The sequence below is a fragment of the Cynocephalus volans genome, chromosome 4, assembly GCF_027409185.1.
Source record: "Cynocephalus volans isolate mCynVol1 chromosome 4, mCynVol1.pri, whole genome shotgun sequence".
In the NCBI taxonomy this organism is placed as follows: Eukaryota; Metazoa; Chordata; class Mammalia; order Dermoptera; family Cynocephalidae; genus Cynocephalus; species Cynocephalus volans.
In genome coordinates this window covers 101,243,028-101,267,121 of record NC_084463.1, presented here as the reverse complement: position 1 = coordinate 101,267,121, position 24,094 = coordinate 101,243,028, and the positions used below count along the sequence as shown (strand labels likewise).

The 24,094-nt window shown below is 50.9% G+C and overlaps 2 protein-coding genes across 4 annotated transcripts; one reads left to right on the top strand and one right to left on the bottom strand.

Annotated features, from left to right (window-relative positions):
• The first annotated feature begins 4,254 nt into the window (after positions 1–4,254).
• Positions 4,255–22,484, top strand: P2RY6 (pyrimidinergic receptor P2Y6). 3 transcript variants are annotated; one of them, XM_063094304.1, is made up of 4 exons: positions 4,255–4,338; positions 17,317–17,540; positions 20,522–20,590; positions 21,241–22,484. In XM_063094304.1, the coding sequence occupies exon 4, from the start codon at positions 21,275–21,277 to the stop codon at positions 22,301–22,303; it is 1,029 nt and encodes a 342-aa protein (XP_062950374.1). In that variant the 5' UTR covers positions 4,255–4,338; positions 17,317–17,540; positions 20,522–20,590; positions 21,241–21,274; the 3' UTR covers positions 22,304–22,484. The 3 variants fall into 3 exon arrangements, with proteins under 3 accessions (XP_062950374.1, XP_062950373.1, XP_062950376.1); XM_063094303.1 differs by lacking the exon at positions 4,255–4,338 and adding an exon at positions 13,816–13,855; XM_063094306.1 differs by lacking the exons at positions 4,255–4,338; positions 20,522–20,590 and adding an exon at positions 13,816–13,855.
• Positions 12,679–14,233, bottom strand: LOC134376280 (uncharacterized). Its single transcript, XM_063094880.1, has 2 exons — positions 14,092–14,233; positions 12,679–13,623 (listed from the first exon to the last, which is right to left on the bottom strand). The coding sequence occupies exon 2, from the start codon at positions 13,300–13,302 to the stop codon at positions 12,679–12,681; it is 624 nt and encodes a 207-aa protein (XP_062950950.1). The 5' UTR covers positions 13,303–13,623; positions 14,092–14,233.
• Positions 22,485–24,094: the final 1,610 nt, after the last annotated feature.

Genomic DNA, 24,094 nt, shown 5'->3' with positions numbered 1-24,094 from the left:
AGGTCCAGCCCTCCCCTTAGGGACTCATGGGCTGGGTACTGAAACCCAAGAGGATCAAGTCTGCAGTAGACACAGAGCATGGCATTCTGACTCCAGTTCAGTGCTTGTTTTCATGGCCTGGGATGGAGTGGGAGCTATTCTGTGGTATCAGGAGGCAGATCTCAGCTCAGAGTGAGGGATAACATTGTCTCTGTCATGCCGGAGGAATGGGAACCAGACATTCAGATCAGCCCACAGTTTCTGAGTGCCTTGTCCCTTCTATTGGGAAGCGGAGCCACAGTGGGGATAGACTCTACACAGGGGAAAGAAATCAGATTTTGAAATCAGAGCTGGATATGACAGGCATCAGCATTTGCTGGCTGCGTGATCTTGGGCAAGTTATTTAACCTCTTAGATTCCCAGTTTCCCCATCTGTAATTGGGATAATAGAACCTACCTGAACAGTTCATGGGGTGGATAAAATAAGATCATGCATATAACATTACTTGTAGATTTTTAGGAAGTCTTAGTTCACTTTTCTCCTCACCCTGGAGAGCCCTTAATCTGAGGGGAGAGGAATTCCCTTAAACAGCAGCCAGTCTGACGGTTGAGGCAAGAGACGAGACTTGTAAGATGTCAGGGTCTACCCTACAGATGCACCAATAACTGACGTTACGGTACACAGTCTCATTTCTCATGCCCTCGCATTGGTCCCCACCATGCTTCTATGGACATGCCTCCATGTCATGGAAGGGAAATAGAGGCAAAGAGAGACTAACATTTAGCACAGGATGCCTCTTTCGTGAAAAGTTGCTGAAATAAAGCAGATAATAGTCAAAAAAATAGAAGTCCCCAGCCTAGGTCTCCTGACCAAGCTAGAAATCTCCCCTTCCGACTCCTGGATTTGTTGAGATTCATGGAAGACTTGTTTTGTGCCAGGCCCATACTGGCACTTTAGTATAGATTTATCTTACAGTAATTGCAAATTAAAACCACAAAACGAACAAAAAAAACACCACCCCAGAAAATAACAAGTGTAGGTGAGAATGTGCAGATGCGCAGCCTTTTGCAAGACCGGTGGGAATGTAAATGGCACAGCCTCTGTGCGAAACAGTATGGCAGTTTCTCAAAAACAGAAAAAAAAAAAAAGGGAAGATAATAAACAGAATTATGATATGATCCAGAAATTCCACTTCTAGAATTCCAGCCAAAAGAATTGAAAGCAGGGACTCAACCAAATATTTGTACACCAGTGTTCACAGCAGCTTTACTCATAGTAGCCAAAAGGTAGAAACATCCCAAATGTGCAACGATGGGTGAATGGATAAATGAAATGTGGCACATAATACAATAGATTACTATTCAGCCTTAAAAAGGAAGGAAATTCTGATACATTCTTCAACGTAGATGAACCTTGAAAACATGCCAAGTGAAATAAGCCGGATGCAAAAGGACAAACACTGTATGACCCCACTGACATGAGGTAGCCAGAGTAGTCAAATTCATAGAGACAGTAAGCAGACGTCTCGGAGGAGCTGGGAGGAGAGGGGATGGGGAGCTGTTGTTTAATGGGTATAGGGTTTCAGTGGATGATAAAAAACTTACAGAGATGGAGAGTGTGATGTTTGCACAGCAATGTGCGTGTACTTAATGCTACTGAATTGTACACTCAAAAAGGGTTAAAATGGTAAATTTTGTTATGTGTATTTTACCACAGTAAGAAACAAGCAAGCAAACACCAGCCTTGACGAGCACATCTACATACTGGAAGACAATTCTCCATGTGTCTCTTAGATTTCTGCTTACTTTGTGAGTACAGACAGGTCCACCTTTGTTCCAGACAATCTTTTCAAGGATTTTTATAGATGTTTTTTTTGCTTCCTCAGGAGCAAAAAACATGTTTGCTAACTGTCTGGTATAACAAAGATGATGTCTTCCTCTGGGGCAAATGTCAGACAGGCTTAGTGCCCGTTATAAAAGATGCAGGTTGCCTAAGTTCCAGGTTCCTTTCTTGTAAGGCAACCCATTACATATGCAGGTATTATCTGGCCCTCTTTGCATTGTCCTATGGGAATTGGGGGACCAGCACAAATGCTGATATTCTGGCCACTCTTATTGCTGTGAGGAACAAAGTTCTTTCTCTCTAGCCAGGAGTCTTACGTCTTCCTCCAGCATCTGTGAAACTGCAACAGGCTACCTTGTTAGCTCACGAGCATGGGAAAATCACAGGCCCTTCACAGTTCTTGACACTCCTTGCATCAGAATCGCAGATGGGAGACATAGGAAACCTATATTTCTGACTATTCACTATGATGTGGTGGGCCAACGCAGGTGTGTGGGAACCTTGCCCTAGAGCTAAGCCCCTGAAGAGTTGATTTCTTTGAAACTTTCCTCCTCTTGAAGGCTGATTCTCCCTTTTCACTCCAGCTGCCAGGAAACTCATAGTCCCAATTTCCTTGCTCTCCTACCTTAGGATCAATGTTAGCCTCAACCTTCTATGTAATACAATCAACCTTCTATATTCCTGCTCCTGGTCTTTAAAGAATTAAGATGTAATTCACATACCTTAAAATTCAACCTTTTGAAGTGCACAATTCAGTAGCTTTTAGTATATTCACAAGATTGTGCAAATATTGTCGCTACCTAATTTCAGAACATGTTCATTATCACACATAAAAATACCCTACACCCATTAGCAGTTACTTCTTCATTCCTCTTTCTCCCCTTCCCCCTACTAATCTCCTTTTTACATTTGTAAGTTTGCCTATTCTGGACACTTCATGTAAATGGAATCATACAATATGTGCCTTTTTGTGTCCAGCTTATTTCACTTAGCATAATGTCTTCCAGGTTCATCCATGTTGTAGCATGGATCAGAATTTCATTTTTATGGCTGAATAATACTCCATTGTATGGATATACCACTTTTTGTTTAATGGATGAATTGGTGGACATTTGGGTTATTTTCACTTTTTGGCTGTTATGAATAATGCTGCTGGGAATATTTGTGTACAAGTTTTTGTGCAATGTATGCTTCAGTTTTCTTGGTTATACACCTAGGAATGGAACTACCGGGTCACATGGCAATTCTATGTTTAACTTTTTGAGGAACTGCCTAACTGTCTTGTGAAATAGCTGCACAATTTTACATTCTTACCAGCAGTATATGAGAGTTCCAATTTCTCCACATCCTCATCAACGTTTGTTATTGTCTGTCCTTTTCATTATAGCCATCCTAGTGGGTGTAAATTGTTATCATATTGTGGGTTTGATTTTCATTTCCCTAATTACTCCTTTTATATGTTGTCATTCTTATTTTACTATTTATTATATGTGTTTCTGCTCTAAGGCCTGGTATCTTTTGTAGAACGAGTACCCCATGGTGTGAGAAAGACATTCATTTCAGGGACAGATGGCCCTGGATTTTAATCCTCCGTCTGCATCTATGGCCTTGAGCACTTTATACAACACTCTGAATCTCAGTTTCTCCACTTACTATATGTGAGTTATAGTATTAACCCTTCTTGGTTGTTGCACTTTTGTTTTTGTTTTTTATCACAGAGTGTTCCACATGATTTTTTAAAATTCGCATTTCCCTAACAATTAGTGATGTTGAGCATCTCTTCATGTGCTTGTTGACCATTTATATTTATTTTGGGGGGAAATGTCTATTCAAGTCCTTTCCCAGTTTTAAAGTTGGATTGTTTCTTTTTTCATTGTTGAATTGTAGAAGTTCTGTATATATTCTGGATAGTAATCCCTTATCAGACATATGACTTACGAATATTTTCTCCCATTCTGTGGGTTGCCTTTTCATTCTGTTGAGGGTGTCCTTTTTTTTTTTTTTTTTAAAGATGACCAGTAAGGGGATCTTAACCCTTGACTTGGTGTTGTCAGCACCATGCTCTCCCAAGTGAGCAAACCGGCCATCCCTATATGGGATCCGAACCCGTGGCCTTGGTGTTATCAGCACCACACTCTCCCGAGTGAGCCACAGGCCGGTCCAGAGGGTGTCCTTTTGATGAAACCCAATTTATCCATTATGTTGTTGCTTTTGGTATCATGGTGGTCAGGGCTGTTTTGATTGTAAGTGACAGATGGAACTAGCTTGGGCAAGAAAAGGTGTATCAGTTCATGTAAATAAAAAGTCCAAGGTAGACCTAGATCTGATGTGGCTAGATCCAGCAATTACAACAATGCCATGAGCATTTGCTCTTTTTGTATCCTTTCTCCTGACTCTCTGCTGGGTTTCCACATTCTCATTCAATTTCTTTCCAGAAGCATGGCTTCCATGATCTTCACAATTAAATCCAGGAGGAAAAGAGAATCTTTCATGAAGGTTTGACCAAAATTCCTGAGGTGAGCAACCAGTCATTTGGGGAGGGGTCTGGCTGGATGCTCTGATTGGTCAGCTCTGGGCCAGGTGACCACCTTGAATGAAGAAGATTACCACCGAATGGGACAGGAGACTCTCAATAGGAAGAAATGCTGGACGGCAAACATTCCTCCCCTGAAGGAGTTCAGGAATCTGATGGGCAGCCAGGGTTGGGAGACTGCTTGAAAGGAGATCCCTCACCTTAGATTTCCCATGTGGAGCCTGAGAGAAGTAGAGGGAATTTTTCTAGTTGGTCCCTGAAGACTTCCTGGAGGAAGCAGCATTTATGGAGCCCTTTGACTGGAGGGAGGGAGGGTGAGCCCAGGGCAGGCTGGCAGGCTGAGCCCCAGGCAGGTTGGATCAAAGCAGTAGAGGGGCTGGATTTCCCTGCCACCTGAAATCCTTCCTACCCCAGCCCCAGTGTGTTGTAGGTGCTAAGAATGTGGATTCTGGATTCAGACTGCCTGGTTCATAGCCCAGTAGTCATTCTTCCTACCTGTGCCAACTTGGTTTCCCTACCTGAGGTGGAGATAATAACCAGTTCTACCTCCTTGGGTCCTTATGAGGATTAAATGGGGTAATGCATATCTGGCACACAGTAAGGGTTCAGTAACTGTATCATCATTATCATCAGTTAAGGCTTCTTTTCCAACCACATTTGGCAGCTCCAGCTCTGTTCGCCATCCTTCAACGGGCTTCCCCCAGCCTCTGCCCTTGCTGTTTGTTCACTCTGCCTGAAATGTCCTTTGCCTCCACATACACTTGACCATTTCACCACCACCTCCTCACTGAGCCTTCCCTGACTGCAGAACCACCCCTCTCTGCCTGGGCTCCTGCAGGGCTCTGGGGCGTTAATATCTGCCTTGGATTATTGGTCTTCAGGTACATGTCCTTCTCTGTACTGAGCTCCTACGGGGCAGGACTTGGGTCCCCTGCGTTGTTGAGTTTTCCGGGGGAGTCTGCCAGCTGCAGATGGGGACAGGAAACAGCCTGACCAAGGAGCAAAGGAGAGAACAACTGGTTCCAGGAACTGAAAGTGAATCAGGTCTAGGTTGGGGAAGGGCCACAGGGTGCAAGAAGTCTGACAGGTATAAGAATGGAACACAAAAGGGCTTGGTAATTGACTGGAAGTGGGACTTCAGTTTTCCCACCAGGGAAACGGCAATGATCAGGCCCTGCCCCACTGGCCTCTCCAGGTGAGATTGGAGGATAGCAGGCCCCTGGCTTTGATCGTTTTAAACAGTTAGTAATCATATCTCCCATGTTGTCCCATACACTCCCCCAACCATCACCACCCCCAGGTAGGGTCCAAGTCAAGCACAAGACCAGACACTCGGGGCTTGGTCAAGTCTGCAAGTTCCAATGACTGGAGCCAGGCTTCCCCACCCACCCCACCCTGGGAGAGCTGGTGGGGCTGAGGACAGGGTCACGGCCCAGCTAAGCTGTTCTGGGGACATCTGGCTTCCTTGGGCAGGGTGGGGCCCAGGCTCCTCCACTCAGGAAGGGACCAGCCCAGACCCACAGTGTCCTGGAGCAGATGACATGTGGTTCCTACCTGTTTTGTCCTCCTCAGCCATGCCTGGCAGAGACACAGGCTAGGATGGAAGGGAAGTGACCACTGGAAACAGTGCTGGGCACAAGGGCTGGGTGGGGGCCGAACACTGGTGCCATTGGGCCTCCACCCCTCACTAGCCAAGTGTCCTCAGAAACCACGAATCCAATGCCCAGTGGCAGGGCCCAGACTAAGCCAGGCATTCTGTCTCCCATGCCTGACACCCATCTCAGTGCCCAGATGGCTGTGCTTCTCCCAGGAGCCGAATGCCTCTCCTCTCTTAGCCCCAGTTACCTCCACTGCAAAATGGGTGTGAAGAAGGAGAGGAGGTGGGGAAGGCTCGCATGGACCTGGCAGCTGGAGAAGTCATCCTTCTGGACTCCTCAGAGTCCCCAGCATGTAAAGCCACACCCATCCTTCCCCAGGAGAGGAGAGCCAGGCTGGAGCAGCAGGCTTGGAGTGGGACACAGGGACAGGAGACTCCCCCACCAGCTCACTGCAGGGCTGTAGCATCCTCTTGCCTGCCCTGGGCCTCAGCTTCCCATCTGTGACCTGAGGGCTGGAGTATGGCATCTATGATCACCCCCCGCCACACACACACACAAACACACACACACACACACACACACACACACACTTGTCTTTCTAGCACTGTAGCTGTCAGGGTTTGAGGAGGGGTGTGTAGAGGAGGGTTGGGGTACTGCTCTGAGCCTGGTGGCCAAGGTCCCTGATTTGGCCCTACCACCAGCTGGTTTCTGGAGCCTCCCTGTCCCACAGTCAGGGCCCCACTTCAGGCCCTATTTTCTCTGACCTGAACGCTAACCACAACCAATTTGTCCTCCACCCAACAGCCTAAGGGACCTCCTAAATCTCAAATTTGATCATGCCTCTCCCTGCTTTAGAAACCATCGAGGGCTCTCCTCTGCTGAGACCCATAATGCAGAAGCCAAATGTGTAGCCTGGCATTTTGAGGCCTGTTGGGACCTGGCACTGATGACTTCTCAGCCTCATCTCCCTCAGCACCTGCGAACACCAATACTTGCAGATACTCTGCCCTTCCATCTCCAGCAGTTCTCCCTGCCTGGAGCACCCTCCTCTTCCTCATCCACACTCCACCAAAGAATTACTTCCTCCCAGGAACCTTTCTTGATACCCCAGGCAGGGATAGGGGCCTCCTTTGTCTTCCCATGGCGTCCCTTAGGTCCCCATCTTCATCTGTCTTTCCCACTAGCCAGGGATCCTCAAAAGACAGAGTTCAGAGCCCAGAGAGGTCCCTGCACATTATAAGACTCCCTGCAAATGCACATCAAATGAATGAATGAATGAATGAGTGTGTGTGTAAGTGCCTGAGTAATTGGGCGGTGAGTGAGTAAAGATTGCAAGGGAGGTCATTCCTCACGAGGTTAGCCGGTCTGTGATAAAATTATGAGCAATGATAGAAGCCCCACTGAGTGAGTACCTACTGTGCGCCAGATACTGGGCTAGGTGATCTAGATCCATTATTTCATTTGAGCCCCCAATAATGCTGTGATTGTTTATAATATTTTATAATTAAGGACTCTGAGGCTCTGACAGGTAAAGACTCTGTTCGTAAGCTGCAGAGCCAGGACAAAAACCAGGTCTGTTGGGTGCCAAGCTTTGCAGAGGGAAAAGTGATGGGTAACAGAGAAGTGTGAATGCCAGGAATGGGCATTTGGATCTAATTCCATGGGCTGGGGCTTGAAGAATTCTGGGTTTTCTGGGGAGCTCTGAGGAGAGACCTGTTCCAGGAGTGAATCCTCACATCTTGTGTCCTCAAAGGTGGTGCCAGTGGGGAGCTTGGGGAGTTGTGCGCCCCCCACCCTCACCTGCTCCATGGTCAACAGCTCCTTTTATTCTGTGATACAGACCATTGACGTTTTCTTCAACTGATGTCATGAGCTATGCAAAGGTATCATCCCAACCAGTCTCCTCCCCCCACCCACATAATCCCCCAACCCTCCACTAAACAGACATTCTGGAGGTGCCACTGGACACCCTGAGCCCCGCACACCTTCTGGGCAGAGTCCAGGCCCTTTCCTGGAAGCCACAGAGGCAGCTCCCCTCCCTCAGCCCTGCATCAGCCACAGCCAGGGATGCCAAGCCTGAAGTCACCTCACAGTGGCCTGTTTTCTCCTCAAGACCTGTTATTTCAGGATCGCTTCAGCGATTTCCTTGTGATGGAGCTCAGATGGTCACTCGCTCCCCGGTCCTGTCTCTCCAGCCTCACCTAGAAGACAGGTGCCCACTGCTGTATCCTGAGCAGGGCTTGACTGTAGGGGTGTGAGAAGTGGGTGCAGGGTGGAAGTGGAGGCACAGTATGTGGAGGACGCTTCCAGAAGCTTGATTGTGAGGAGGAAGAGGCACAGCTGGAGAGGCACATGAGGTCAAGAAAAAGTTTTGCTAAGATGTGAGAGACCGAGGAGTGGAGAGGTCTAGGCTGAGAAGGAGCTGGTGGGTGCAGTGTGGGAGGCTCGAAGCTGAGCAGAGGGCAGAAGGAGGTGGCCTGGGACTCTGGAGGGCTGCCAGGGGATGAAGAGAGAAGACAGCAGACACGGGGTTTATTTAGGTGGCAGGAAGTTAAAAGCGACCTCTCTAAAAGGGCTCTCTTTGCTATAAAGGGAAATTTCAAGGCTATTGGGGTTGAGAGTGCAGGGCTGACAAGAAAGATGGGGCCAAGGCTAAGGAGAGGGGAGGGAGGCCACCGGGGGACAGACAAAAGTTGGGGACCCAGCCAACTGGGGTAGCAACAAGGTCTGGGACCTCAGGGGCTTGGCTGAGTCACATCCTCCAACCACACTCAGCTCCACAGTGCAGGATGGAGGGGCTGCAAGTGCTGTGAATGGGGTACTGACTGGCTTGTTCGCAGGAGCCCTGGGTGCTGGGGTGGAGGTCCAGCTGGCCAGGGAAGGGAGAGAGGCCGGGGATATGCTAGGCTGGGGGAGGTTGAATTGGAGGCCCCAGTGCAGACAGAGGGATCATGTGCAGGCTAGAAGTTGGGAGACTCTAGGAGGGTGTGGCAAGCGTGGCCAGTGGGAGGAGATACAGATCAGGCAGGTGAGAGTAGCAGGAAGACCCCAGCCAGGGCGGGAGGGGGATGCAGGCAGGCCGCCCACCCGGCCATGTCCTGCTCCCCACTCTCAGCTGGGACTGTTCACAGCCAGACAGAGGCTGTAAGTACACACTGCAGCTTACTATTCAAACAGCCTCGAGCCCGGTCCCCTGTGCCCCCAGTCGTATTTCTGCCCCTACATCTTCTCTGTGTAGACATTCTTGAGCCACCCCTGGAAATTCATTCATTTATTCATTCAACAAATATTTATGGAGCACCTACTATATGCCAGGCACTGTCCTAGGCACTGGAGATGCAGCAGTGAATAAAACATAAAACCCCTGCCCTAGAGAGAGACAATAAGCAAACAAATAAATAGAATAGTTGTTAAAAGATGACAAATGCTAAGAAGAAAATACGGTGGAGAGAGGAGTAGGAATCGCTTGTGTGCATGTGCTAGAGTGGTGGGGGCAGGCCTCGTGGAGGTGTCATTTGAGTGACCACCTGCAGGAGATGAGGTCTATGTTCTTCACACACACCCAGTGCAACAGCACACTTCACAGCAGGAGCCACCTGTCACCTGCTCACCTCCCACACTGTGCTCTGAACCAGGCAGTTGTCCCTGGCTTTGAGCTCCTCCCCCCAGGCTACCCCTCAGACACCACAGAGCCCTGTTCCTCTCACACTGGGTTGGGCACAAATAGGGTCCCAGTCCCTCATAGCTGTTATTTGAGGGTGAGGATTTGGGGTTTGGTGGAAGGCAGTCCTACTCATTGGAAGACCACTGGCTGATTGGCGGCCCTGGCAAGTGACTAAGCTTTTGGGGGCCTCAGTTTCCTCCTCTCGAAATGTCAAGAAAAGACCATGCTCCCCTCACAGGCCCCAGTCAGAGAATAAGACAGGACAGAGGGTGGTAAAGGGTTTGGCTTCAGGTATGAAAACAGTCATCACCCCTTGGTCTCATTCCTGGTTTGTGGGCTCCACCACGAGGTTTCTCTGGGTCTGGACATGAGCACTGGAATTTCCTGGGGCAAATGAAGACCAGATAAATGGTCATGGGACATTTTCTGCAGGGTGTCCTGGGACAGCAAAGCTTTGTGGCCCCAGAGGCAGGCGGGACGGGAGGAGGGAAGCAGTGAATAGGGGCAGATCCCAAGGCTTGGTGTAACAAAGCACATCTCCCAGTGAGCTCTCTCAAGGTGGCATGCAGTGGCCTAAGAGAGGAGTGAGCTCCCTGTCGTGGGAAGTATGCAAGCGGGGGCCAGACAAGCCCTGTCAAGGAGGCTTCAGGGAGCCTCCTTCTTGGGGGTCAGGGGGTGGGGAGCTCTGGGTCAGATGGTCTGAGGCCTCTCTGGCCCTAAGGGTTCAGAACTCGGAGCCTTGTCATTAATCCCTGGAGGTCCAGTTGGGTGTCTTGTCTCTGCCAGGTGAGCTCAGGCCCCAGCAGGTGCTGGGGATGGTCAGAGCAGAAGCCAAGGCAGGGGACTGCCTTTCATGGGAGGTAAGGGGTTCACTAAGGCTCCTTTCACACCCAAACCTCACCAGTGAGAGTTGTGGACAAAATTGCCTACCTTTGGGCCTCAGTGTCTGTCTGTGAAAAGGGCAGCATCATAACCCACAATGAACACTCAGGCCATGTTGGTGGTCTGCCCTTCCTGGGGTCAAGGATGGGGACCCAAGCAGGCTCAGAGGTACTACTCTTGTATCTGTGACCTCCATTCTCCCTGACAAATCTCTGTCATCAGTCAAGACAAGGATTTTTTAAAATTTTTATTGAGCCAGGCAGCACCAAGGACAGAGCCCCGTGGCTCATCTTTATGGACTAGATTCAATTATCCAACATTTCCCAGTTCCTCTTGAGAGCTGGAGCCTGTACAGGTTTCTGGGGCCTCAAAGGCAAAGCAGACCTTGTATCCAGTTTCTAACAAATTTAGAGAGGGAGGGAGTCTTCTGACATCAACCCTCAGACTGGTCATCTTCTCTGTTCTGACTCTTGGTTCCCATCTCTTTGATCTGTCTCAGACCACCCTGTTCCTGAGAGGCAAGTGTCATGGTGGATTTACTGTGTGCTTTGAGCAATTTCCTAATCTCTGTGGCCTCAGTTTTTCCATAGGGAAATGTCACCTTTCTTCCTGGGCACAGACTTTATCACTCTTTAGATCTGATCCTAGTCTCTGCTCACCACTGACTCCTTGTGTCACCATGGGCAAGTCGCCAGCCTTCTCAAAGCCTGTTTCCTCATCTGTAAAATGGGAATAATACGGCCTACCACACAGGGCTGTTGTAAGAGTGTATTAATCCTTTTCTGTTGCTTGTAACAAAATACACAGAACTGGGTAATTTGTAAGAAAATGAAATTTATGGCTTACAGTTTCAGAGGCTGGAAGTCCAAAGTCCAGGGCACACATCTGGTGAAGGCTTTCTTTTGTGGTGACTTCAGTGATGGTAGGGTATCACATAGCAAAAATGGCAGAGCAGAAAGAGCAGACAGAGCTCCTCCTGCACTCTCCTTTTGAAACCCTCAGAACCACACCCCTGATCACCATTTTTAATCCATTCACTACTGCATGGTCCTACAATCTAATCGCCTGTTCTAGGCCCCACCTTTGAATTATCATAATAGTATTTCCCAACCTCTTTACACCGTCACAGTGAGACTAAGTTTTGGGAGGACATTCAACACCAAGGCAAAGAGCAAATGAGATTCAGCAGCAAAATCATTTAGCTCAGTGCCTGACACATGCTGAGTAGCCAAGAAACTGTAGCAGTGAGGTAGCTCAGGGAAACGAGGCTCAGGGAGGTCTAGTGACCTCCCCAGAGTCACACAGCAAGTTAGTGATAAATCTAGAAGTGGAACCCAGCTTTCCAGCTTTCCAGTTTCCTGCCAGGGACTATTGAAAGGACACAGTAGTTACTTTGGGAAAGACTCTCTTCATGGGAAATGAACTTGGGGTTTCCCTAGCTTCTCCCATGGGAATCAGGCTTGACCTGTCAGTCCCTTGGCCCCTCTGTTGGCAGCCTCCAGATATGTGGCCAGTTCCAGCCTCCCCTGCAGGGACATTGGGATTCTGGGGCCAAAGCTGTGAGCATGGAGCTGTGGAGAGAGGACGGGGAGGTGGAGATGAAGATCTACAGGCAGGACTCCAAGTGTTCTGTGCTTCCTGAGGTCGGTGATGCAGAATCCTAGGTCAAGTGGACTGGGGCAGAAGAGGAATTTATCAGCCCACACCACCAAAAAGTCCAGTGGAGGCAAAACTTCAGGCATAGCTGGAATCAGGCACTCAATGGTTCTCCCAGGAAGCTGTATGTTCCCATCTCCCAACTCTGCCATCCCTGGGCTTTATTTTTGGAGTCTCCTCCCTGGTGATGGTATCTCTAGAGCCCAGGACAGTGTCTGGCACATAACTCAGCTGGCTCCTGCAGCTCCAGCCTCGCTTCCTACCAGCTTTGCAAACCCAGTGGGAAACATATCTCCTTCCCAGAGTCCCAGCAAAAGCTCCAGAATTGACTCCGAGGCACCCAGTGAAGGTGGCCCATTCTCCCCAAGCCAGTTACCAGGCCTGAGGAGCCCACTCTTCTCTCACTGGCAGCCCACCACTCCCAAATCCCCAAGACTCTAGGAGAAGAATGGGGTGCCCGAAAGGAAAAACGGGGAGTGGGGCATCATCATGAGAGGGGGTTTGGGAACTGGGTGGGAAGAAGCTACAGAGGGACAGAACAATGACTGCTTGCAGCACAGGCCAAACGGCTGGACTTGGGCCATCTCTTCCCCAGCCTGGTTATCTGGGAGGATGGGCGGATCCTCAAGGCACTTACAGAGGCTGTCAGCCAACTGCGCTCGTTGTAGCTAAACAGCATGTTCCTTCTTGAAGGGAGATCCAAGTGACCTCCTCCACAGGGAGACAAACAGGACAGCCCCGGGGTCCAGGCAAGGAAGGCGAGCCTGTCACAGTAGCTCCAGGGGAGAAAGGTTATTGCAAGACCAGATCTCCCAGAGCGCTGGGTGGGAGGCGCTGTGGCCCCACAGCCGCACTTGGAAAGCCAGGCACCAGGGCTCTCCTCTGCTCCCCAGGCGCGGCCCTGCTGCTGCTGCTGCTGCTGCTGCTTCTGCTGCTGCTGCTTCTGCTGCTGCTGCTGCTGCTGCTGCTGCTGCTGCTGCTGCTGCTGCTGCTGCTGCTGCTGCTGCTGCTGCTGCTGCTGCTCTTTGGGCCTCTGTCCTTTCTCCCCATGGTTCCTCAGCCCTGGAGCTGCCCCAGGTGCGGCCCTGCTGCTGCTGCTGCTGCTGCTGCTGCTGCTGCTCTTTGGGCCTCTGTCCTTTCTCCCCATGGTTCCTCAGCCCTGGAGCTGCCCTGTGACCACTGAACCCTGTACCCACCAGGGTGGCTGTGGTCTCCAACACCTTTCATTCACATTCCCAAGACAGAACCTCTTGCTAATCTTGTGAAGCACAGATAGTAACTGAGAAGAGTAAATGAAGTACGGCATGTAAAACATTTTGCACAATGCTTGGAGCATTGTCAGTGCTCAGTAAACACATCGGTCCAGGCTGTGGTGGGGATTCTGTGCATGCACTCGTGGGCAGCTGGGGCCTGGAGCAGAGTAGGGGCTCGGCAGGTGCAAGTTCCCTCTTTGCTCAGCCTGAAGAGGCTGGAAAGAAACCAAAGGAAGTAGCCTCAACCCGATTCCCCAAAGCAACAACTTCCCCTTCCTGTACTCAAAATGGCTGTTTCAGTTCGGCTTTCATTGCAGGAGGCGAGAAGAAAGGGAAGTAGAAAAGGAGAGGAGAACGTAGGCTCCCCATCCTCCCTATGCCCTCCTGCCAGGTTTGCCTGCGTCTTTGGCCAGCCTGATACCACAGGTGGGACCAGAATTCCTCCAGGTAGGTGGACTCTGCCCCCTGCCCACTTTCCCCCGGGTGCCAGGGAGTCACCAGCGTCAGAAACCTGGTTTCAGGCTGACCTGAGGTGGGCTCCAGGGGCACCTCTGTCCCAAGCCAGATGCTGCCCAGGGTCAAGGCTGGGTTAATGACTGGAGCACAGAGGACATAATGACCCTGTAAGGTAGGTACCATAACTAGTCCTGTTTGCTCAGGCTCAGGGAGGATAGATGGCTCACCCAGGTCACACAGCAAGTTGGTGGTGAATCCCAGCTGGTCTGACTCCTCAGGGGAAGGAAGTTGGGTGTTGACCCTGGTTGTCCTGTGCCCTTGCTGCTAAACTCATAGGTCAGGGCCCCAGTAGGGGGTTTCCAGGCCTTGTTTCCCAGCAGGCAGTCCCGCCAAGGTTGGGAAGCCTCTTCCCATGTCCAGCCTGGTCTGGGCTGGTTCCTGGCTCGGCTGACTGTCAGGCAGTGACTCAGGTTTCCAGCTCCTGCCTCTGACCGACAAGCCCTCTCATCTCTTCTAGATATGAAGGCCTTGGGTGGGAGGGGGAGTCTGTGGGGTCATCTGAAGGTTATCCTGATTCTCTAGGACTTAAGAAGCCTAAAGAGCTTCAATGCTTGTCAGTTCTTCCTTATGTCTAAACTGAATTGCTTCTGCTGTAGGTTGTTGCCTGACCTGAAAAAAAGGGAAACTGGCAGAGGTTGTCTCTGCTGTGGGGTGAAGGATTTCAGTGTTTTTGCCAATGGTGTACCTGGGGTGGAGATGGGTGGTGGATGGATGGTATCAGGAGATACTCCCAGGGCCTTTACTTCAAACAGACAGGGCTCAGCACTGGCTCTGTCACCCCTGCCAGTGTTCCCAATGGCTCCTGTGAGCCACATTGACCAGGGTGAGGACCTGGGAACAAGGGCTTGAGCTTACCTGGGCAAAGTGAGTAGAAGAAAGGCTGGGGAGCAGGTCAGGAGGAACTGAGGCTGGGAACCCAGTCCTGAGGTTGCTCAGTGCCAGCCCCAGAGGGGGAGGCCTCTGCTGTGTGCACACCTGCCCTGCTCTCACCCCGGGGTGGCTGTCCCAGGCTGTCTGCCAGTGCCACCTCATGGCCACAGGCCCTCAGTGCAGGGAAGACACAACTCGCTGGTTTGAGCCTTAAGCACAGTTTTGGGGAAACTGGAAAAGGGGGCCTTAGAGCCAGAAAGACCGTGTTGAAATGCCACCTGGCTAGGACACCTTGAGAAACTCACTGGCCCTGCCTTAGTTTCTTAGATTCGCCATCTGTAAAATGGAGAGAATAATCTCCCACCACTTGTCAGGACCTGTAGGTAAAACATCTGGCAGAGAGTGGCATTGAAGAAATGACACGTGGTGCTGAGGGCCTGGAAATGAGTAGAGACCGCAGTGGGCTAGGGGAGCCCAAAGTGGAGCATTTCGACTAGGCCAGGATTGATTCATTTAGTTAACAAATATTTGTTGAGTACCTACTGCGTGCCAGTGCACCTCACATACATGCTTTCATTTAATTCTTATAGCAGCATCGTGTGGGAGGTACCAATGATCATTCTCATTTTATGGGTGAGAAAACTAGGAAGGAGGAGTAGGAATTAGTCGGGGAAGGTGGGGGAAGGCAGCCCAGGTTGATGAAGCAGCAGGTGCATAGCTCTAGAGGCTGGAAGCCCACTGTGGAGGCTTCATGACAGGCCAGCCCCCCTCAGGCCTCCCATCCGGCCCCCTCTTTGCACATCTCATCCCAAGCTCTGGCTACGATACTGGTTCTTTATTTCTCACGCAGCTTAGGCTCATTCCCCACCTCCATGCCCTTGCTCACACTGTGCATCCTGCCTGGAATGTCCTCTTCATTCTTTTATGTGTCCAGGTCCCTCTGGGCCTGTAATACCCAGCAACAGACAGGCCTTCTCCAGGAGTTTTCCAGGTTCCCCCTTTCCAGGTACACCTATAACCCCTCCGACCTGAGATCTCCCTCCTGTGCACCTCCCTAGGCCTCACCAGGTACATGGGCAAAGCTAAGACCTGTGAGAACAGGGCATTTCCTTTGCTCTGATTCAGTTATCCTGAAATTGTTTGAAATCCCAAGGCCATCATGCTATGGTTCCAAGGTCCCGAGGGCCCCCAAACCCAGAATCTTGTTAATTAGGCAAAGAACTAAAAGGCCAGGTATTGGGGATTTGGTGGTTGTTGAAGTGCCACGCTGGAGATCCTGATGCCCTTGGACCCCTGGGAAGAGGGTGGGGTAAGGGCAACTGGCCTTAGTTTCTTCCTTCCTCTGTCAAGTAGGACCCCATGAGCCTTCCCTTCGCCTCCGAGGTTGGTCCCAGTGCCCTTATCTGAACAGAGGAGGTGAGATTAAGGGTCTCCAAATCTGCACATCTGGGTCCTCTGGATGAGGCATGATGGGGACTTTTGGCTCCCACTTGTTTCCTCAATCCCCTTGTCTGTAAAATGGGTTTGGGGTGAGATCGGTGCCCTTAAGGGCACCTTTGGCTCTGGTGCTCTTGGGTTCTAGGAGTCTCCTCAGTACCTTGCAGGGTAAAAAGAATCCTAACTCCCTCTGGCAGTTCATACTCTCAACACACTGGTAGTCAGTATGGCCACATTCTACCATGAGGCTCAGGGAGGGGAGGGGGCTTGTCCAGAGACAGACAGTGAGCTGTGGCAAAGACATGACAAGAACCTGGCCCTGAACTCCAGGGCAGTGCTCTGTCCCTGCACTATCCTGGCCCCTCCCCCAGTTGCCCCAGCTGCTCCAAACCAAAGCCACCTCCTTGAGGCCACCCTCCTTGAATGCTGCCTCCAGGCCTGGAGTTGGCCTCCCGGGATAGTGAAAAGCCACATCTCCTCTGGTCGTCCTAACAGGTGAGGCCTGGTTTGGTGGTGAGGTGGGAGGAGGGTTTGGCACAGGCAGGAAGACTCTCACTTGGGTGTGTTCTCAGGGGCATCTCTTCTGTCCCCACAACCCACACCATCACTCCTCATGAGCTCTGTGCCTGTGTGTGGAAGGGGCAGTGGCTGCTAACGGGGGAATGTGGGAGGATCTGAGGACATACAGCAGGTGCTCAATAAATGTTTGTGGAGAAAAGGAAAAGAGGGAAGGAGGCAGGGAGAAGATGGCTGAATAAGTATGTAAGGGGTAGGTGGATGTGTCGGTGAATGAGCTATTGGATGAGAAAAGAAAGGAAGGATGGAATGACTGGAAGATGAATGCACACCCAGTGGCTCTGGTGTTACAGCTTAAGGAGGAGCCAAGAACTCTTTAATCACCAGTCTGCCCATTTGACAGATGAGAAGACTGAGGGAGGGTCAAGGAGAAAGAAAACGGCTGAGTCTGTGGGGCAGGCCTTTGACCAGCAGCCTCTGGTCCTTCCCCACTCCTCTGTCCCCTCATCCCCCTCTTTCCCTGGCTGTTCCTGGAAGGACGCCTTTTCTCCGCCTCCTTTCTCCGCTAGGCCCAGTTTCCGCCAGGCAGTGGTGCTGGGGGCAGCAGGGAGGCGGTGGCCCCCACAGGGGCTATTTCAGTCAGAGACAGCCAGCCAGGAAACAGAGGAAGCTGCCCGCCCCGTCGGAGGTGTTGCAGCCTGGCTGAGAGCAGAGAGTGGGAGCCTCGGGTCTGGCTTCCCTTTGCCTCAACACACTTGAGACTACCGACATGCTGCGGGACAGGAGGCTGAATGTGAGTGTCAGTGCATCTTGGGGCCATGGCCAGTGCGGGGTGGAGTTGGGGGTGGCTGGACACAAGGACTTGTTGTGACTTTGGGCAGGCAGCCTGGCCCAGCACTGATCTGAAGGAGGCCCTCAGAGTTGTGGGGGGTGGGGGGTGCAGAGGAAAGGATTCCACCAAGCTGAGGGATCAGAAAAGGAAGAAGCAAGATGGGATCTGGTGCTTGATGGCACTTAGGGTTTTGACAAATGGAGATGGGTTGAATGGCAGTTTGCATGAAGGGAACAGCAAAGATGGGGAGTTCCGCCAGAGAGGGAATCTGTATCTGTGGCTGCCAGTGGTTGTGGCAGTCTCCATGTCTTGGAGAAAGTGTGACGAGAGAGGAAGGCGCAGGAATGAGGAGCAGAGTGGAGTGAACCCAAATCCTTTGGATGGGGCTGGAAGGCTTGTCAGGGGCTTTGAACGTCAAGAGAGAGGTGGGGGCTTTTCTCCAAAGGGCAGAGGGATGCAGGGAAGGCTGTAGTCAGGGCCACCTGTTAGAAAGCCCTCCGCCACAGGCAGAGCAGCTGGAGCCCAGGAAGAGGCTGGGGTTTGAGCTAGTTCAGGGCTTAGGGCCCAAGAAGCAGTGGAGGTTTTGTGAGAATCTATGTCAGCTGCTGCCAGGAGCTGGGAGAACAGCTCAGCCCTCCCAGGTCCTCAGAGGCAGAGTGGATGGGGAAGCCAACGCAGCAGCCAGGCCTGCCTTTCCTGGCATGGCCCTGAAGGTTTGCCCAGAGGGCAGGACGACTCCCTGGATCCCCTCCTGGAGCCCCCTGCTTCCTTACAAGAGGGAGGAGAGGGGGGTCCCTGCAGGACTAGTCACCAGGGAGTAGGAGGGGCAGAAAGCAGCAAGAGCCTCCAGTCACCTGAGGCAGGGGAGTGGTATGGGCTGTGGGATGCCGACTAGAGAATCCAAACATTATCATTTTGCCCAGAATTTGGGTAAAATATTTTCATCAAAATCAGATTTTAAGTTTGGAGGAATAAGTTTTGCTCTAATATAGTTTTAAAATCCTATAACCTTACTTAGCAGGTATATTTACATTAAAAACAACTAACATTTGGGAGAAAATATTTGCAAAATATACATCTGACAAAGGATTAATATCCAGAACATACAAGGAACTCAAACAACTTAACAGCAAAAAAACAAGTAACCCAATTAAAAAATGGGCAAAAGAGCAAGAATAAGCATTTCTCAAAGGAAGGTATATAAATGGCCAGCAGACACAAGAAAAAATGCTCAACATCACTCAACATCTGGGAAATGCAAATCAAAACCACACTGAGATATGATCTCACTCCAGTTAGGATGGCTAATACCCGAAAGACTGAGAATGATAAATGCTGGCGAGGATGCGGAGAAAAAGGAACTCTCTGGCACTGTTGGTGGGACTGCAAAATGGTGCAGCCTCTATGGAAAATGGTATGGAGGTTCCTCAAACAATTGCAGATAGATCTACCATTCGACCCAGCTATCCCACTGCTGGGAATATACCCAGAGGAATGGAAATCATCAAGTCGAAGGTATACCTGTTCTCCAGTGTTCATTGCAGCACTATTTACAATGGCCAAGAGTTGGAACCAGCCCAAATGTCCATCATCGGATGAGTGGATAAGGTAACTGTGGTACATCTACACAATGGAATACTACTCTGCTATTAAAAAAAAAAAAAAAAAACTACCATTCACAGCAACATGGATGGACTTAGAGAAAATTATATTAAGTGAAATAAGCCAGGCACAGAAAGAGAAATACCGCATGTTCTCACTTATTTGTGGGAGCTAAAAATAAATAAATATGCAAACAAATAAACGGCGGGGGAAGAGAATGCACAACAATCACAACAATTCTTTGAACTTAAGACAAGTGAACAGATATGACGCTGATGGGGGGAGGAGGGAAAGGAGGAATTGGTAAAGGGACAAGAAAATCCACTACCTTGTATACTGATAAATTAAAATAAATTTTAAAAAACAAGACAAAACAAAACAACTAACACTTGACCCTGTGTCAGGCACTGATCCTCGCAACAACTTTATGAGGTAGGTACTATATTATCCCACTTTACAGATAGGGAAACTGAGGCACAAAGGTTTAGTAATTTGACCAAGGCCACACAGCTCACACGTGGCAGAGCTGGGATTTGAACCTGGGCGTCTGGACCAGAGTCCATATATTTGGCCTCAACCCTTCACCACCCTCTGAGTGCATTGGCAGGACTTCATATTTTTTCTGGGCTTTAGTTTTTCCTATCTGTAACATAGGGAGAGGGGAGGATTAGACTCACTATCTCAAAGGCTTTGCCCTACAGGTCCATTGGATTTAAGTTGTAAGTTCTCTCTAGTCACCAGTAATATGGAAAAGACATTTTAGAAGTGAGTATCCAGGAGTCAGACTGACCACATCAGGGAATCCCCTAAGACATTGTGCTTCTGGCTCCCCCAAAACCCAGCCCAAACAAATGAGAGGCGGGCAAGGTGTAGGATGCAATGGCATGGCATTTATTGAGCACCTACTGAATGCCAGGTCCATGGCACATTTTACTGATGAAGACATAGGCCCAGAAAAGGCAAGTGGCATTCCCTGGGTCCCACAGCATGGAAGTGGAGAGTCCAGGCCTGCCTAGTTCTCAAGTGGGGCTTGTAACCTCTACATCCCATGTCTGTGGGCTACACAAAGCTGCCTCCTCTGAATCATGCAGTTGGGTTCTGGTTCTGGCCCTGCTTCTAACTCACTGAGTAAGATTGAACAATCCCTGCTGTAAGTGTGTCTGTAATAGTGAGCCGTTGACTTGGTCCCTCGCCCATGTGCCTTCAGTGAAGCGGTTTTCACTGTAACCACAAGGGGGTGCTGTGGTGTCAGTGGTTCTGCCAGACCACCCACTTTCGTAGCCTCAAGTGGAAAAAGGCCTTTGAGAACTCCTGAATCAACTCCTTCCCCTGTTTTACAGATAACAAGACTGTGGCCAAAAGAAGGGACCATGGCTTTGGAAGTGGGCATTGTCCTCAGTGAGCTCATGGTGTGTGGACCATTCATACTGCTTAACTAAGAGTTACCAGGGCCCCCTCTGCCCTGGAGCTGGGACTGGGCTCTAAGACACAGAGAGGCACCAAGATCTGGCATTCTCCTCAGAGGATCACAGTCTGTGAGAGACAGGCAGACCCCACATGACCACAATCTCCACACCCCAGGGAGCCCAGGGGAAGCCCTGCACATAGCATGATTTGGTGCTTCTAACCTCATGACAGCCCTGAGGGGGGGGGCATCATTCCCCCATTTCTCAGGTGGGGAAACTGAGACTCAGAGAAGGTAGATCACATAGCTAGTAAGTAGAAGAGTTGGGATTTAAAACCAAGTCCATCAACCTCCACTAACAGAGGAGACATTTGATCAGGGTTTTGAAGGGTCACTAGAAGTTCACCAGGGAGGCTGATGGGAAGCGAGTACTGTACTATAAAAAGTGAGTGAATTGATTTCTCCCACACTTGAGCTTTATTGTATTCCAAGTTTCCTTGAAGTGAAGGCTGTGTGGGGCCTCCATGGGGTGGTGAGTATAAGAGATGACAAAGTTGGTGTCCTCATTGCTCAGTTGGGGAGATCAAAGCCCAGAGAGGATCTACTGGGTGGTCAGTGAGCATGTCACTAACGGATTGTGTGTTGCTTCCCCAGCCTCTCCAAATGTAGGAAGCCCAACTGGGCAGCCATGGAGTGGGACAATAGCACAGACCAGGCCCTGGGCTTGCCACCTACCACCTGTGTCTACCGTGAAGACTTCAAGCGACTGCTGCTGCCACCTGTGTATTCAGTGGTGCTGGCAGCAGGCCTGCCACTGAATGTCTGCGTCATTGCCCAGATCTGCACGTCCCGCCGGACCCTGACCCGCACAGCCGTGTACACCCTAAACCTGGCCCTGGCTGACCTGCTGTATGCCTGCTCCCTGCCCCTGCTCATCTACAACTATGCCCAAGGTGACCACTGGCCCTTTGGTGACCTCGCCTGCCGTCTGGTGCGCTTCCTCTTTTATGCCAACCTGCATGGCAGCATCCTCTTCCTTACCTGCATCAGCTTCCAGCGCTACCTGGGCATCTGCCACCCACTGGCACCCTGGCACAAGCGTGGGGGCCACCGGGCTGCCTGGCTTGTGTGTGGAGCTGTGTGGCTGGCCGTTACAGCCCAGTGCCTGCCCACAGCTGTCTTTGCCACCACAGGCATCCAGCGGAACCGTACAGTCTGCTATGACCTGAGCCCACCCGCCCTGGCCACCCGCTACATGCCCTATGGCATGGCCCTCACAGTTGTTGGCTTCATGATACCCTTTGCTGCCCTGCTGGCCTGCTACTGTTGCCTGGCCCGCCGCCTGTGCCGCCAGGATGGCCCAGCAGGGCCTGTGGCCCAGGAGCGGCGTAGCAAGGCGGCCCGCATGGCTGTGGTGGTGGCAGCTGCCTTTGCCATCAGCTTCTTGCCTTTCCACATCACCAAGACAGCCTACCTGGCGGTGCGCTCTATGTCAGGTGTCCCCTGCCCTGTGCTGGAGGCCTTTGCAGCCACCTACAAAGGCACACGGCCCTTCGCTAGTGCCAACAGTGTGCTGGATCCTATCCTCTTCTACTTCACCCAGAAGAAGTTCCGCCAGCGGCCACATGAGCTAATACGGAAACTCACAGCCAAGTGCACAAACAGGGTCACTGAGTTCTCCAGGGCAGGACGCCTGGAGCAGCTGGCCATGGAGTAAGGTCCCTCATGGACCCCCAAATCTCACCAACCACTATTTATTGAGCCCCTTCCCTGGACCAGGCTCTGGCCCTTGAGAAGTTCCCAGTCAGCCATGGAGAGTTGGGGAAACCATGTTAAGCTGCTTACAAAATTATAGTGTGCTATGTACTGTAATCGAGGGGTATGCTACATACTTTGGAGTCACCAATGAAGAGGGTGAGGGAAGATGGGAGAGGGAAGTAAGAGCTCCTGGGAATGGGCATTTCAGATGGGTTTTCAGGGATGAATATGAGCTCTTTGGGGTGGGGGGGTGATATTCCATTCACTTAGCAAACCTTTACTGACACAGTGTGCTCAGACCTGGGTTTGTTCTGGGACCCCAGAAGAATGAGTCCCAGCCTGCACCTTACAGGCTCCCAATTGCTGGAGGTACAGACACTGACACAGTCATATCAGGGCTATGACAAAGGGGAAGCATGGCTGAGGGGAGGGGGTGCCCAGAGGATGCCCATGACCCAGACCAAGGAGTCAGGAAAGACGTCTGGGGAGGGACCATCTGAACCAGATGTCGAAGGCTGAGTGGGAATTCAGCAATCAGACGTGGGGAGCACTTTGGTGCAGGCTGGGCCAGCCTCATGCTGGGCTCTGCCCAGAGGCAGACAGGCAGAGGACTGGGGTGGGAGGCACGTGGCCCCATGTGTGTGAAAGCTGAGACAACAAGAGCTGTCCCACAGCCACCCTCCAGACAAGGCAAGAGTTGGCCAGATGCTCCAGGCTGTGGGAGGTCAGGGGAGGAAAGAATCAGGGAGCACTGGTTGGGGCTTGAACTGGGAGGAATTCAAAGGACAGAGAAAGGGAAGCTGCTCCTAGAGCAAGCACTGTGTGTGCAAAACCCAGAGGCAGAAATGAGCTGAGCATGGCTGTAAAGCAACAGTGAGTTTCAGTTAAACCCGGGGTGTTGGGTTGTGGAGGGTAGCAGCCAGCAAAGGAGCTGGGTGGAGCCAGAGCACTAAATGCTAGGAGGCACTCCAGACCCCACCTCTCCTTCACCCACCTCTTCAAAACTGTGGCTCTTTCAAGTTTGGGGTATCTTTGGTGTCTGGAACCCCTGCATCAGGCCCCAAATGAGGGGAAATAGCCTTTCAACATTGCTTCATTCTAAAAGGAGAAGCCAGCAGCTTGAGGAGACTCAGGGCCACCAGGAGGCTGCTACATGGAGGTCCCACGCTGGAAGCCTGCTGGCTGATCTCACGGCAGACGTCCCTGCTGTGTCCCACTCCTGGCCTCTCAGGTCCATCATTCCAACCTGGGGGCACCCAAGGGCTGCCTTGAGGCCATCTCATATGAAGGCATCTCAAACACAGATCTGAGCCTTAAAAAGCCTGGAAAGGCAACATTACTGAAGGTCCCTGAGGTAACAGTGAAGGGGAATTATACCACACAACACCCCCCATCCCATCCACCAGAAATCCTCCTCCCTTTCTCTCCTGACCACCTCCCCTCACCACTCCTCTGCAGCTCTTCATCCCCTCTGCTCTTTTTTCTCATTTCCCCCTGCCCCACCACAGCTTACTTCTCCAGTCCTTATTCCCTCCTTCTAGATCTGTTTTTCTCATGCAGAACAATCTAGCCTGCCGTGCGCTGCTGGTGCACCACATACAACCTCTAAGCAAAAGAACTAGCCATGGCAAAGAGAATTTTCCTTTTTAAAAGGTAGAGCTGGGAGAGAGAAGAGCAGAGGGACAGAGCAGGGAGGGGAAGGACTGTATACCTTATTCAATATTTTTCTTTTAGCCCTGCCTAGTCCCCA

Bases quoted from the DNA above. Each gene is read 5' to 3' on its own strand.
- LOC134376280 (XM_063094880.1), bottom strand. From the start codon at position 13,302: ATGGGGAGAAAGGACAGAGGCCCAAAGAGCAGCAGCAGCAGCAGCAGC.
- P2RY6 (XM_063094304.1), top strand. From the start codon at position 21,275: ATGGAGTGGGACAATAGCACAGACCAGGCCCTGGGCTTGCCACCTACC.